General features: G+C 35.9%; 1 protein-coding gene across 3 annotated transcripts in view; it reads left to right on the forward strand.

The window, feature by feature from the left end:
- SESTD1 (SEC14 and spectrin domain containing 1) overlaps window positions 1–13,927 on the forward strand; it is a 140,616-nt gene that overhangs the window by 44,261 nt on the left and 82,428 nt on the right. For all 3 annotated transcript variants that reach the window (XM_045066621.1, XM_045066619.1, XM_045066620.1), the window contains exon 3: window positions 3,279–3,387. In XM_045066621.1, the coding sequence (XP_044922556.1) occupies window positions 3,279–3,387 (109 nt within the window). The remainder of the gene's footprint in view (window positions 1–3,278; window positions 3,388–13,927) is intronic.

Consider the following 13,927-nt stretch of genomic DNA (forward strand, 5'->3'; position numbering starts at 1 on the left):
AGGTATAGTGATTATCTGGAATTAAGGATCATTGAGTAAATGATATCATTTGCATATGCTTTAGAATAGGTAATATGGCCTGCCTGTTTAGAGTTACTTGGACTTTTTTTTTTATCTTGCTTTTTATTTCTTTTTTACTTTGGATCCTATCATAATTGTCTTGATCATTATGCTACCAACAATCTTTTTTAAAAATTATATTGTATCTCTGAATTGCTATGTTTTTCTAGTGCAGATTATAAAGGACAAAATAAGATATTGAATTCCATTAGAATTCTTGTTTCCTTATTTAATGTATTTTCTTTTTTCTTTCTTTCTTTTTTTTTTTTTTTTGGTAAGATTTTATTTATTATTTGACAGAGTCACAGTGAGAGAGGGAACAAAAGCAGGGGGAGTGAGAGAGGGATAAGGGAGCTTGCTTAGCAGGGAGCCAGATGCAGGGCTGAATCCAAGTACCCTGGGATCTTGACCTGAGCTGAAGGCAGATGCTTACTGACAGAGCCACCCAGGCATCCCTGTATTTCCTTTTTTAAAGAACAACTTTCCTTACCAGTTGATGCTGATGTTTTTTCCATTCTTTTCTGATATTAATGGTGTTACAGGAAACATTCATCGTTCATGCACTTTGTACAAGTTCAGCAGTATAGATTCCCATGTAAGTAGAGCTGTTAAAGAGAATTTACATTTAAATTTAGTAAGGTTTTGTCAGATTACCCTCTAAGAGTATTTCAATTTCTGTTTCTCCCACCAGTGTAAGAAAATGCCTTTTTGCCCACACTGTTGCTGTGTGGATATTATTCTGTAATTTTTATCATTGACATATTTTCATCTTTATGATACTTATCTATGTGCAGCATTTCATTCTGTTGGACATATCTACTTTTAAAAAAAAATTTTTTATTAACATGTAATGTATTATTAGCCCCAGGGGTACAGTTCTGTGAATCGCCAGATTTACACACTTCACAGCACTCACCATAGCACATTACCTTCCTCAATGTCCATAACCGCACTACCCTCTCCCTACCTCCTTCCCCCAGCACCCCTCAGTTTGTTTTGTGAGATTAAGAGTCTCTTATGGTTTGTGTCCCTCGTGATCCCATCTTGTTTCATGTATTCTTTTCCTACCCCCAAATCCCCGACGTTGCCTCTCAACTTCCTCATATCAGGAAGATCATATGATAATTGTCTTTCTCTGATTGACTGATTTCGCTAAGCATAATACTCTCTAGTTCCATCCACGTTGTTGCAAATGGCAAGATTTCATTTCTTTTGACGGCTGCATGGTATTCCATTGCTATATCTACTTTTTTTTTTTAAGATTTTATTTATTTATTGGACAGACAGAGATCACAAGTAGGCAGCGAGGCCGGCAGAGAGGGGGAAGCAGGCTCCCCACTGAGCAGAGAACCCAGTGTGGGACTTGATCCCAGGATCTTGAGACCATGGTAGCCGAAGGCAGAGACTCAACCCACTGAGCCCCCAGGCGCCCCCATATCTACTTTTTAAAAAACACATTATATTTATTTATTTAGAGGGTGTGGGTGTGTGTGCACATGTGCAAGGGTAGGGGGAGAGAGTCCTTGAGCAGACTCCCTGCTGAGGATGGAGCCAGTTTCCAGGCTTGATCTCAAGACCCTGAGATCATGACCTGAACTGAAACCAAAAGTCAGTTGCTTAACTGACTGAGCCACCAAAGCACCCTAGCCATATCTACCTTGAAGATCTTTTTTCTCTTGGCTTTTTCTTTTACTCTAGTAATTATTTTATTGTTCCTTAGTGAAGGCTGAGGACAGGAGGTTAAATGTAGTTCTGTATGTTAGAACTGTCCTCTGAAGACCAAATGCACAGTGGGTCAGGATGCTGCAGTACAGATATGAACCTTTTTTGCACATTTAGTTTAATGTAGGCATAAAACTTAGCAGTTTTTGACTAACAAATGAAATTTTCCTTAGCCATACTTCTTTACTTTCTCTATTGACTATTCATTTTATCAACCCATAATTTTCACCTTTTTTAATAATAGAGAAAAACTTTTCAAACCAAAATCATTTCAGGGATTCAGCTTGAAAACCATGGGTGCAATCCACTTAAAAACAAAAAACAAAAAACAAAAAACTCGAACAAAAACCGTAAGTAGTTGAAGTCACTATTGATTATCTATTAAGTTGAACCATTTGAAATTACATTTATTCATATTACACAGACTGGTTGAATGTCATTCATTTATAAGTTTAGCCTAATAAAAAGAAGATTGTCTGTGGTTGGTCCATCATGAATTGCCCTCTTGTCACTCAAAGGATTTGTTTTTTTCACTTCACGGCTTTCAGTTTTTAGTGATAGATTTCTAGAGATCATATAAATTTTTTACCTTTAGTATTTACTGTTTCTTAAGCTTCTGAAATTGCCAGAAATGTCAGTTGGGTCAGAGAATGGACATCAGTGTCAAAGCTAGTCACATGGGGAATTTTCACAGAAGATATGTGTGTATAAAAGTATTAGTTAGATTTTAATGCCTATGGAAGATTGAAGAGGGCTTGAGCATCCACAAAATGCGAGTATGTTCCACTGCCTGGCTTTCAGGCTTCCACAGCAAGGTCCCATGTGCTCTTCACAGCTGGGCAGAACTTTCTTTCTTGCCTCCTGAATGCAGAAGTCCTGTCTGACCTCTATGAGTTCACTCAGATCATTCCTCATCACAGAATATTCTAATACTCTTAACTTGGTTTATAAATTCTACCCATTTTTCTTGTCTTAACTTTTCTACGGAGCTTTTCACCTTTATCACAGCTCTTATCATTTTCTCATTTTCTAAATCCTTTTTTATAATACTTTGTATGTATTATACAACACAGCCTAGCAGATAAACTTATATTTCATACTGTTATTTCTTATGATGTAAAGCCTTTCTTCCTGGGTTGATTGGAAATTTACTTTACTTGTAAATGCTTATAGTGCTAGGTGTACAGTAGGAGCTCGATGAATTGATTACATTAAGAAGCAGCCTGAATGAAGAAAATTAAACAGAATGATAATAGCTGTGCTTAAGTGAAGTTTTCATGGATGAATTTTTTTCTCTTATTCTTTCTAAATTTGGTATAATTTTTCTATACTACTATAAACATTTACAATGTATAAAATAAGCAGCTATTAGATAGTTCTATTTACTTATATCTTAAATACTATTTGTTTTAGTAGCATTGGACCCAAACATATTTATTTAGTTAGTGCTTTAATATCTATTACATGTTGTATTTATGTCTTTTTTTTTCTAATAGGAGGAAAGGACAGACGGAGTGGCCTCATTCTGACAATTCCATTATGCCTGGAACAGACAAATATGGACGAGCTGAGTGTTACCTTAGACTACCTACTCAGCATTCCAAGGTGACTCTGCAGGTGTTTTTTAAAAAGCTTGATATGTTATTGTTCACTTATTAATGTTTTCTGTTATTAAGGTGTATGTTGCTATGTCACCTGCTTTAATTAGTGAAATTATAATTAAAAACACTAGAATCAGTCTTTTCTGATACAACACCAAATAAAAGAATTATTGTATGCTTTTAAGTCACTGGATAATGTGATACAGATTTCCAAAATGTATGCATTGTCAACTTTTAAGGAACACAAAGACTGAGCATCTATGTACCATGCAACTTGAGAAAACACAGAGAAGTGAATTTGGTAGAAAGCATCTTTTATTTAAATAGCTATTTCACTATATAGATATAAATCTGTAAGTTTATACACTGAGTAAAGGCTATTAAGGAGTTCAAAGCATTTTCATTTAAAAAAAATGCAAAAAACATTTATGTTTTAATCGAAGATCCTTGGAGTTTGTATTTCTTGGGTGAAGACAGACAGACTTTTCTTTTTGCTTGAGCTTCCCCATCACTTCAAAAACAAAAATAAGCTCCTTCCCCAACCTCCTCTTTTATATGTGATATTTGGAGGCTGAAATCTGACTGTGTGTTAGAATCATCTGGAGATTTTTTTTTTTCTTCAAAATTCTAATGCTCTTGAGAGAATCTGATTGTATTGTTCCTGGGAAGTCTGCTCATCAGATGTTTTAAAAAAAATTCTTTAGTGGGGTGCCTGGCTGGCTCAGTCGGTGGAACATACAACTCTGGATCTTGGGGTTGTGAGTTCAAGCCTGACATTGGGTGTAGATATTACTTAAAATCTTTAAAAAAAAATCCTTGGGGCTCCTGGGACCCTCAGTTGATTAAGTATCTGACTCTTGATTTTGGCTTGGATCATAATCTCAGGGTCCTGGGATCAGGCCCTGTGTCGGGCTCCATGCTAAGTGTGGAGTCTGATTGGGATTCTCTTTCTCCCTCGGCACTCCCTCATCCCTCTGTTCATTTTGAGTAAAATCTTTTTAAAAAAATCCTTTACAAACCTTTAAGCTTCCCAGATAATCCTTATTTACAAGCCACTGCAATAAAGAATGAGAATGAGGACAGACTTTTTTGTTTGTAAAATATAGAGGTGGTAAAAGGAACAAAACTCTCTTATATAATGCTCTTAAGCTCCAGATAATGAATTTTAAACATTTTAGTCAGAACAGTTCTTTGTATTCTTCCCATATTTGCATTATTGGTACAATAGATTATTTCATCTTAAGCCACTTTGCCGAGAACAGGGTTAAAACTATATTTTAGAACCACTGACTTTAATCATACCTGCTTCCAGTATTGGCCTGTAATTTAATGATTCTCTTGCTGATTGGTTTTTCTATGTTGGGGAAATAGATGTCTTCAAGTGAGAATTTTCAATTTTTTTTTACTTCTGGAAAGGAAAGTTAGCAGAATTGACAGTGTGTTAGTATTTAATAATCTTCCTAATCTACTATGAGCTGAATGCTGATTTGTATTATTCACCATTAAATAACTATTTCTAGGTAAATGATACCAGCTGGAGTACAGCTAACAAATTCTAAAAAAGTTTGCGTGATTCATAGATGGTTACATGTGGTAACCATCTATGAATTAGAGGCCATCTGAACCAACTGCCTTATTATGTAGACGAGGGAATTGAGACTCAGGTTATAGTTACTTGCCCAGGATTACACAGCTAATTAGTAGTAGAGCTGGGACTAGAATCTGTCATTGCTGATACCAATCCAGAGCTCTTAATATTTCAAATGACTAGAGTTTAGTATAGTTGAATCTTAGGTGAGGTGAGGTTAGGTTCTGAAGTTGGAATGTACTATGCAAATTACTGACGGTCAAAATTATCCATGAAAAATGCCTAAGTAAGGATTAGAGATTAGAGACTTACAAACTGTTTTTTCATGAACATGCTAGTTTTCCTAGCATGGACACTGGAGAAATGTGTCACTGAGGCTACGTTCCAGAAGACACATTCAGCTTGTGATTTAGTTTGTAATAAAAAAGTGCATGCTTACGGGGTGCCTGGGTGGCTCAGTTGGTTAAGTGTCTCCCTTTGGCTCAAGTCATGATCCCAGGGTCCTGGGTTCTGCTCAGCAGGGAATCTACTTTTCCCTCTACCTCTCCCCTCACTCAAGCTCTCTCTCTTTCTCTCAAATAAATGAATAAAATCTTTAAAAAAAAAAAAAAAAGAAAGAAAATGCATGCTTGTATATTCTAGACTCACACTCAGCCTAGCAGGTTGCTCCTATTATAAGGGGCACTGGGTGACTGAGGCAGGCTAAGGGACCAATAGTTTCACTCACCTCTTTTGTCTGTTCATTCCGGGTATATGAGCAGCAAGTACAATGGAGGGCAAAATAGCGTACGCTATTGGAATTTCTCTTTTTCTTAGATAAATATACATATAATGCTATTCCAGTGTAAATTATGAATCAGTTTCTGCATATTTACACATACCTGCCATCTAATAGAGAAGATATGAATTGAAGCAAGATGAAAGAACTTATTTTAGCAAGGCAGAATAGATACCTGGATACTTTATTTTTGAAAATTGTTTTGCAAGGTTTTGGCCCTCAAATATTTGTGAAAACTGAATTGTTAACCTTCTGTTTTCTTGCAGTAGCCTCCTATAACTTTGGCAGCTCTCTATATCAGTACTTGCTAAAGCGCTGGAGTATTTTTGAGCTCTTCTTTGCAACTCTGGAGATCAGTTTATTAGGTGCAATCTTTTTTTTTTTTTTTTAATTAGGTGCAATCTTAAAAACTGATTTTTCTCCTTCAAAATGTCTACCACTCAAAAGTGCATTTACTTTATTATTTTTTTTTTAATTTATTTTTTTTAGAGCAGGGAGGGGGAGAGGGAGAGGGAGAGAAAGAATCTCAAACAGGCCTCATGCACAATGCAGAGCCCGACTCATGACTCAGATCATGACATCAGCTGAAATCTATAGTTGGACACTTAACTGACTGAACCACCCAGGTGCCCACCAAACTGCTTTTCAATTATAATTGCCCCAGGATTTTATTGTGAAAAATTTCAAATGCACTGAAAAGGTTAATGGATTGTATAGTAAACACCTTTATGCCCCTCACTTAGAAATTTCCAACCAAAATTAGACTTGATCACATATGTATTCATTTATCCATCTCTCTTTCTACCCCAGAACTGTTTCTAAGTTTACCCTGTTAGACTGTGCTCAGCCTGGAAAGTTGTCCATTTTAGTAGTATGTTTTCATTTTTTTTGTGGGACCTGCTGTGTCTCCCAGTCTTTGGCTGTTAAAGTTTGACCCCTCCCAAGCTGTGACTGTCTCAGGACAGGTCCAGTAGTGATGCTTGTCTGGTCCCTTCCTTACAGCACATGCCCCAAAGTGGTCTCTTTTTGCAATGAACATGTTAATATTTTGAAGGTAACATTAGATTTTTAAAAGTTTTGTAAAAATGAAAAGAAACTATTCAGCTTCTTATCTATACTTCATGCATATTTTATTTGATACATATCTATTTTATTTTTAAAAAATATTTTATTTATTTATTTGACAAAGAGATCACAAGTAGGCAGAGAGGCAGGCAGAGAGAGAGAGAGGGAAGCAGGCTCCCTGCTGAGCAGAAAGCCCGATACGATACAGGGCTTGATCCCAGGACCTCGGGATCATGACCTGAGCTGAAGGCAGAGACTTTAACCCACTGAGCCACCCAGGTGCCTCCATATCTTGGCTCTTGTGTATAATACTGCAATAAACATAGGAGTGTATATATCTTTTTGAATTAGTATTTTTGTTTTCTTTGAGTAAATACTCCTTAGTGGAATTACAGGACTGTATGGTATTTCTATTTTTAATTTTTTGAGGAACCTCCATACTGTTTTCCATAGTTATGGTATCATTTTATGTTCTTACCAATAGACCATGAGGGTTCTCTTTTCTCTACATCTTTGTCAGTACTTGTTATTTCTTCTCTTTTTGATACTAACCATTCTTACTGGTGTGGGGTGTCTTCTTGTGATTTTGATTTGCATTTCCCTATTAGTGATATTGAGTGACTTTTTATGTATTAGTCATCTGTATCTGGAAAATACAGATGACTTTGGAAAAATGTCTTTTCAGGTCCTCTGCCCATTTTTAAAATCCTATTATTGTTTTTTGGTGTTGAGTTGTAGAAGTTCTTTATATATTTTGGATAGTAGCCCCTTATTGTATATGTCACTTGCAAACAGCTTCTCCTAGGTTGCCTTTTTGTTTTGTTGATGATTCCTTTGCTGTGCAAAAGCATTTTATTTTTGTGTAGTCCCGGTAGTTTATTTTTGCTCTTGTTTCCCTGGTCTGAGAAGACATATCCATAAATACGTTGTTAAAGCCAATGTCCAAGAGATTACTGTCTGTGCTTTGTTTGGATTTTTATGGTTTCATTTCTCACATTTAGGTCTTTAATCCATTTTGACTTTATTTTTGTGTATGGTGTAAGAGTGGTCCAGTTTCATTCTTTTGCATGTAGCTCTCCAGTTTTCCCAAAACCATTTTTTGAAAAGACTTGTTTTCACATTGTATGTATATTCTTGCCTCTTTTGTAAGAGATTAATTGACCATACAAGTGTGGGTTTAGTTCTGGTCTCTCTATTCTGTTCTGCTAATCTTGTGTCTGTCTTTGTGCAAGGCCATACTGTTTTGATACTTGAGTATCTTGAGATCTGGGATTGTGATACCTCCAGCTTTGTTGTTCTTTTTTTAAAAAATATTTTACTTATTTATTTGACAGAAAGAGGGAGAGAGATTACAAGTAGTCAGAGAGGCAGAGAGGGGGCGGGTAAGCAGGCTCCTTGCTGAGCAGAGAGCCTGTTATGGGACTTGATCCCAAGACCTGAGCCAAAGGCAGAGGCCCAACGCACTGAGCCACCCAGGTGCTTTGTTGTTCTTTCTTAAAATTGATTTGGCTATTCAAGGGCATTTGTGGTTTCATATAAACTTTAGGATTATTTGTTCTAGTTCTGTGAAAAATTTTGTTAGGGATTGAATTGAATCAGTATTGCTTTGGGTAGTGTGGACATTTTAATAACATTAATTCTTCCAGTCTGTGAATATATATCTTTCCATTTGTTTGTGTTGTCTTCAGTTTCTTTCATCAGTCATAGTTTTCAGAGAACAGGATTTTATCTCCTTGGTTAAATTTATTCCTAGGTGTTTTAATCTTTTTGGTGCAATTGTAAATGAGATTGTTTTCTTTCTTTCTTTCTTTTTTAAGATTTATTTGTTTATTTGAGGTACAGATGGAGAAAGAGCGAAGGAGAAGGAGTATGGGTAGGGGCAGAAGCAGACTCCCCACTGAGCAGGGAGCCCAACTTGGGGCTTGATCCTGGGACTCTGGGACCATGACTTGAGCCCAAGGCAGATGCCCAACTGACTGAACCACCCAGGTGCTCCGAGATTTTTAAAATTTCTCTTTCTGCTGTGTTGTTACTAGTGTATAGAAAAGCAACAGATTTCTTTAATTTTGTATCTTACAACTTTACAGATTTCATTTATTACTTTAAATAGTTTTTTGATGGCATCTCTAGAGTTTTCTGTGTATGTCTTCAGATAATGACAGGTTTACTTCTTTCTTGACGATTTGGATGTCTTTTGTTTCTTTCTGTTGTATGATTGCTGTGGCTAGGACTTTCAGTTCTATGTTCAATAAAAGTGGTGAGAGTGGACATCCTTAGTCTTGTTCCTGATCTTAAAGGAAATGCTTTTCATTTTCACCATTGGGTATGATGTTAGCTGTGGGTTTTTCTTACATGGCCTTTATTGTGTTGAGGTATGTTCCCTCTAAACTCACTTTGTTGATAATGTTTATCATGAACAGATGTTGTGTTTTGTTAGATGGTTTTCTGCATCCATTGACGTAATCATGCAGTTTTTATCTTTTCTCTTGTTAATGTCCTGGCATCATATTGATTGGATTTGCAAATATCAAACCATCCTTTCAACCTTGGAATAAATCTTACTTGGTCATGGTGAATGGTCCCTTTAAAAAATGTGCTTTGCTTACATTTTGTTGAGGATTTTTGCATCCATGTTCTTTAGGCATATGGCCTGTATTTTTCTTTTTCTGTATTATCTTTGTCTGGTTTTGGTATCAGGATAATGTTGGCCTTATAGAATGAATTTGGAAGTTCTCCTTCTTCTACTTTTTAGAATAAGTAATTATTCTTATTCCTATTCTATTCTAGAATAAGAATAGGTATTAGTTCTTTAAATATTTGGTAGAATTTACCTGCAAAGCCATCTTGTCCTGGACTTTTGTTTGGGAGATTTTTGATTACCAATTCAGTTTTGTTACTAGAAATTAGTCGGTCCAAATTTTCCATTTCTTCCTGATGCACTTTTAGAAGATTGTGTTTCTAGGAGTTGATTCATTTCATCCAGGTTGTTTAATTTGTTGGCATATTTTTTATAGCATTATCTCCTAATTCTTCATATTTCTGTGGTGTCAGTGTCCTTCAAGCTTTCTGACTTTACTTGAATTCTGTTTTTTGTTGATTAGTTCAGCTAGCGGTTTATCAGTTTTATCTTTTTAAAGAATCAACTCTTCATTTCTTTGAACTTTTCTAATTTTTTTTATAGTCTCTATTTTATTTATCTCCACCCTCATCTTTATCATTTCCTTCCTTCTGATATTGGGTTTTGGTTTTTGTTCTTTTTTTAGTTCCTTTGGGTGTAAGATTAGATTGTTTATTTGAGATTTTTCATGTTTCTTGAGGTAGGTTTGTATCATTAAAAACTTCTGTTGTAGAACTGCTTTTGCTGCATCCCAAAGATTTTATACTCTTTTGTTTTTGGTTTTGTATACATGTATTTTTTTTTATTTTTTCTGATTTCTTCAATGACCTGTTGGTTGTTTAGTGGCACGTTTGTCTTCCATCTTGTTTGTGTTTTTTCTAGTTCTTTTTCTTGTAATTGATTTCTAGTTTCATAGTGTTATGATAGGAAAAGATGCTTTATATGATGTCAGTCTTCTTAAATTTACTGAGACTTTTTTTTTTTTAATTTTATTTATTTATTTGTCAGAGAGAGAGAGAGTGCACACAGTCAGACAGAGTGGCAGAGGGAGAAGCAAGCTCCCTGCGGAACAAGGAGCCTGATGTGGGACTCCATCCCAGGACACTGGAATCATGACCTGAGCTGAAGGCAGCTGCTTAACTAACTGAGCCACCCAGGCGACACTTAAATTTACTGAGACTTATGTTGTGACCTAACATGTTATCTATCATGGAATGTTCCATGTGCATTTGACGGTATATTTATTCTGCTCTTTTTTGGTTGGGTTGTTCTGTATTTACTTTTATATTTTTTAGGTCCATCTGGCCTAGTGTGTCATTCAAAGCCATTGTTTCCTTGTTAATAATTCTGTTCAGCTGATCTATCCACTGATGTAAGTGAGGTGTTAAAGTCCTCTACTATTGTATCACTGTCAGTTTTTCCCTTTATGTCTATTAAAATTTGTTTTATGTACTTAGGTGCTTTTATGTTGTGTGCCTAGATATTTACAATTGTTACATTCTCTTGTTGGGTGATCCTTTTATCACTATGTAATGTCCAGTGTTTGTCTTTTGCTGCAGTCTTCCTTTTAAAGTCTGTTTTGTTTGATATAAGTATTGCTAGCCCAACATTTTTTCTTTTTTGCTTCCTTCTGCCTAGAGTATCTTTTTCCATCCCTTCACTTTCCATCTGTGTGTGTCTTGGTTAGAAATGAGTCTTTTGTAGGCAGCTCTTTTTTTTTTTTTTAATCCATTCAGTCACCCCATGTCTTTTGATTGGAGTAGTTAATTTATATTAAAAGTAATTTTTGATATGTATGTACTTACTGCCATTTTGTTAATTGTTTTCTGGTTCTTGTATGTTCTTCTCTTCTCCTGCTCTCTTATGACTTGATAGCTTTTTTTAGTGTTTTGCGTGGAATCCTTTCCCTTTATTTTTTTGTGTATCTATTATAGGTTTTTGATTTGTGGTTACTGTTAGATTTATATGTAATATCCCATATGTATAGCAGTCTATGTCAATAGTTGCTTAAGTTGGAACACATTCTAAAAGCACTACATTTGGGGCACCTGGATGGCTCAGTTGTTAAGCGTCTGCCTTGCCTCAGGTCATGATCCTAGGTAGGGTCCTGGGATCAAGCCCTGCATCGGGCTCCCTGCTCAGTGGGAAGCCTGCTTCTCCCTCTCTTGCTTCCCCTGCTTGTGTTCCCTTTCTTGCTGTGTCTCTCTCTATCAAATAAATAAAATATTTTAAAAAAAATCACTAAATTTTTACTATCCCTCCATTTTATGTATATGTTGTCATATTTTTTATCTTTTTATTTTGTGTATCCCTTGGAATTTTTTGGATATAATTGACTTTACTTTTTTTTGTGCTTTAACCTTGATATTGGCTTAAAAGTAATTAATCTATGTTTACTTTTACCTGTGAACTTCTCTCATAATTCTTCTAGTTATGTTCTCTTGTTTTCCACTAAAGAATGCCCTTTCACATTTCTCATAGGATTGTTTTGGTAGTGATGAACTCCTTCAACTCCTGTTCGGGAACCTCTTTATCTTTCAATTCTAAGTGATGATCTTGCTAAGTAGGGTATTCTTGGTTGAAGATTTTTGTTTGTTTGTTTTGTTTTCTTTGAGCACTTGAAATATATCATGCCATTCCCTTCTGGACTGTGTAGCTACTAGTATTCTGAAAGGTATATATTCTGTATATTCAGAATTTTAAAAAAATCTATCTATGGACATTTTTCTTCAGTGAAAATCTGACACGGAAGCCAAATTTATAAAACATATAGAATTGGAGGGCCATAGCCATTTCTGCTCATTATCATCTTCCCTTCTCAAACTCCACTTCCACTGCTATGCCCCCCTCTCCCAACTTTAAGGAGCCTTCTTGGAGTGTTTAGGACTCTGCAGAGCAATTAGAAGATAGTTTGAATATGAATCTAACACCCTTAATTGATCATTGATTTGTCTTCTTAGACTTTGGAAGTTTCAGTATAGTCTATAAGAGTATGACTGGGATGGCTTTCCTCTTTTTTTTTTTTTAATGAGACTTGTAGGACCAAGGCCGTTTGAGCCACAGCACCTTCCTTTTTCCTCCTTAAGAAATGTACTTTTAGCAAATGGGGTTATAATTGCCTTGACCTTAGAGTTACTTCAAAACACTGTGGTTAAGTGCTTTGAACATACTTTTTGTTTTGTTTTAATTTTTAGATTTTTTTAGTTTTTTTATAGAGGGAGAGCAAGCAAGCATGGGATGGGGAGGGGTCAAGGAAGAGAGAATTTTGCGAAGACTCCACATGCAGTATAGAATCTGACACAGGTCTCAATCTCATGACCCTGAGATCTTGACCTGGACTGAAATCAAGAGTAGGACATTTAACTGACTGAGCCACCCTGGCTCTCCTGAGCATTCTTTATGCTCTTGATGAGTGTTGTTGTTTTCAATAATCATCTCACTTCATACAACACATATGTATTGAAAATTTATAATGTGCAATTTCAAAGCCAGTCCAATACTAGACTACTAAGCCAGTATTTGCTTTCTTTGTCATGTAGTTTTTTTTTTCTTTACTTTCTCTTTCCTTTTCAGATATGCTTCAGTTCACATCAAGGGATGGCTGAGTTGTCAAGCTGGACTAGTACAATAGCCAAGCTAACTTCTCTGTCCCTATTCTCTTTCCACTTTGCGCACAAGAACAGGATTAATTTCACTGATGTGATGGTTTCATCCTTCCCAGTTTTCTCTGACCTCCTCTTTTTCTTACTGCACAGTGAATTCAGTTCAGTAGCCACTTATTTTATTTTATTTTTTTTAAAAATTTTATTTATTTATTTGACAGAGAGAGATCACAAGCAGGCAGAGAGGCAGGCAGAGAGAGATGAAGGGAAGCAGGCCCCCTGCTGAGCAGAGAGCCCCATGCGGGACTTGATCCCAGGACCCCGAGATCATGACCCGAGCCGAAAGCAGTGGCTTAATCCACTGAGCCACTCAGGCGCCCCAGTAGCCACTTATTTTGTATGTCTTGCATTGTGAAGGCAGGAAAGAGTAGGTCTTTGCTCTCAAAAGCAGTCTTTCAGCCTTCTTAAATGCTGTGCCAAGACCTTATATGATTCGACTCATCTTTTCAGTTAATATTTCTTAAATACTTACTATGCAAAGCACTTAGTTTTAAGTATTGTATTAACTCAGTTTTCAAAATAATAAGGTAGTATTATTATTTCTGTTTCATAGATGAAAAAGGGCAGAGAAATTAAGAAACTTTATCAAATTAGTATTTGGTGCCTTTGATCATATTCTTTATGTTCTATATTCTTTATGCTCTTTAACACATCCTCCTTTCACATTAGATTTTATTATCTTCTTTATGTAGATCTCTTCCAGATTCTGCTGTTATCCACACTTACAGTCCTTGCTGCTTCTGATTCTTTAGGAGTTAAGCCATGATATGTTTAATGATGATTCTTAAGTATTTATTTATTTACATGTAAAGATTTTATTAATTTGAGGTAGCA

Source organism: Mustela putorius, unplaced genomic scaffold (assembly GCF_011764305.1).
Source record: "Mustela putorius furo isolate JIRA1106 unplaced genomic scaffold, ASM1176430v1.1 tig00003869_pilon_pilon_pilon, whole genome shotgun sequence".
Classification (NCBI taxonomy): Eukaryota; Metazoa; Chordata; class Mammalia; order Carnivora; family Mustelidae; genus Mustela; species Mustela putorius.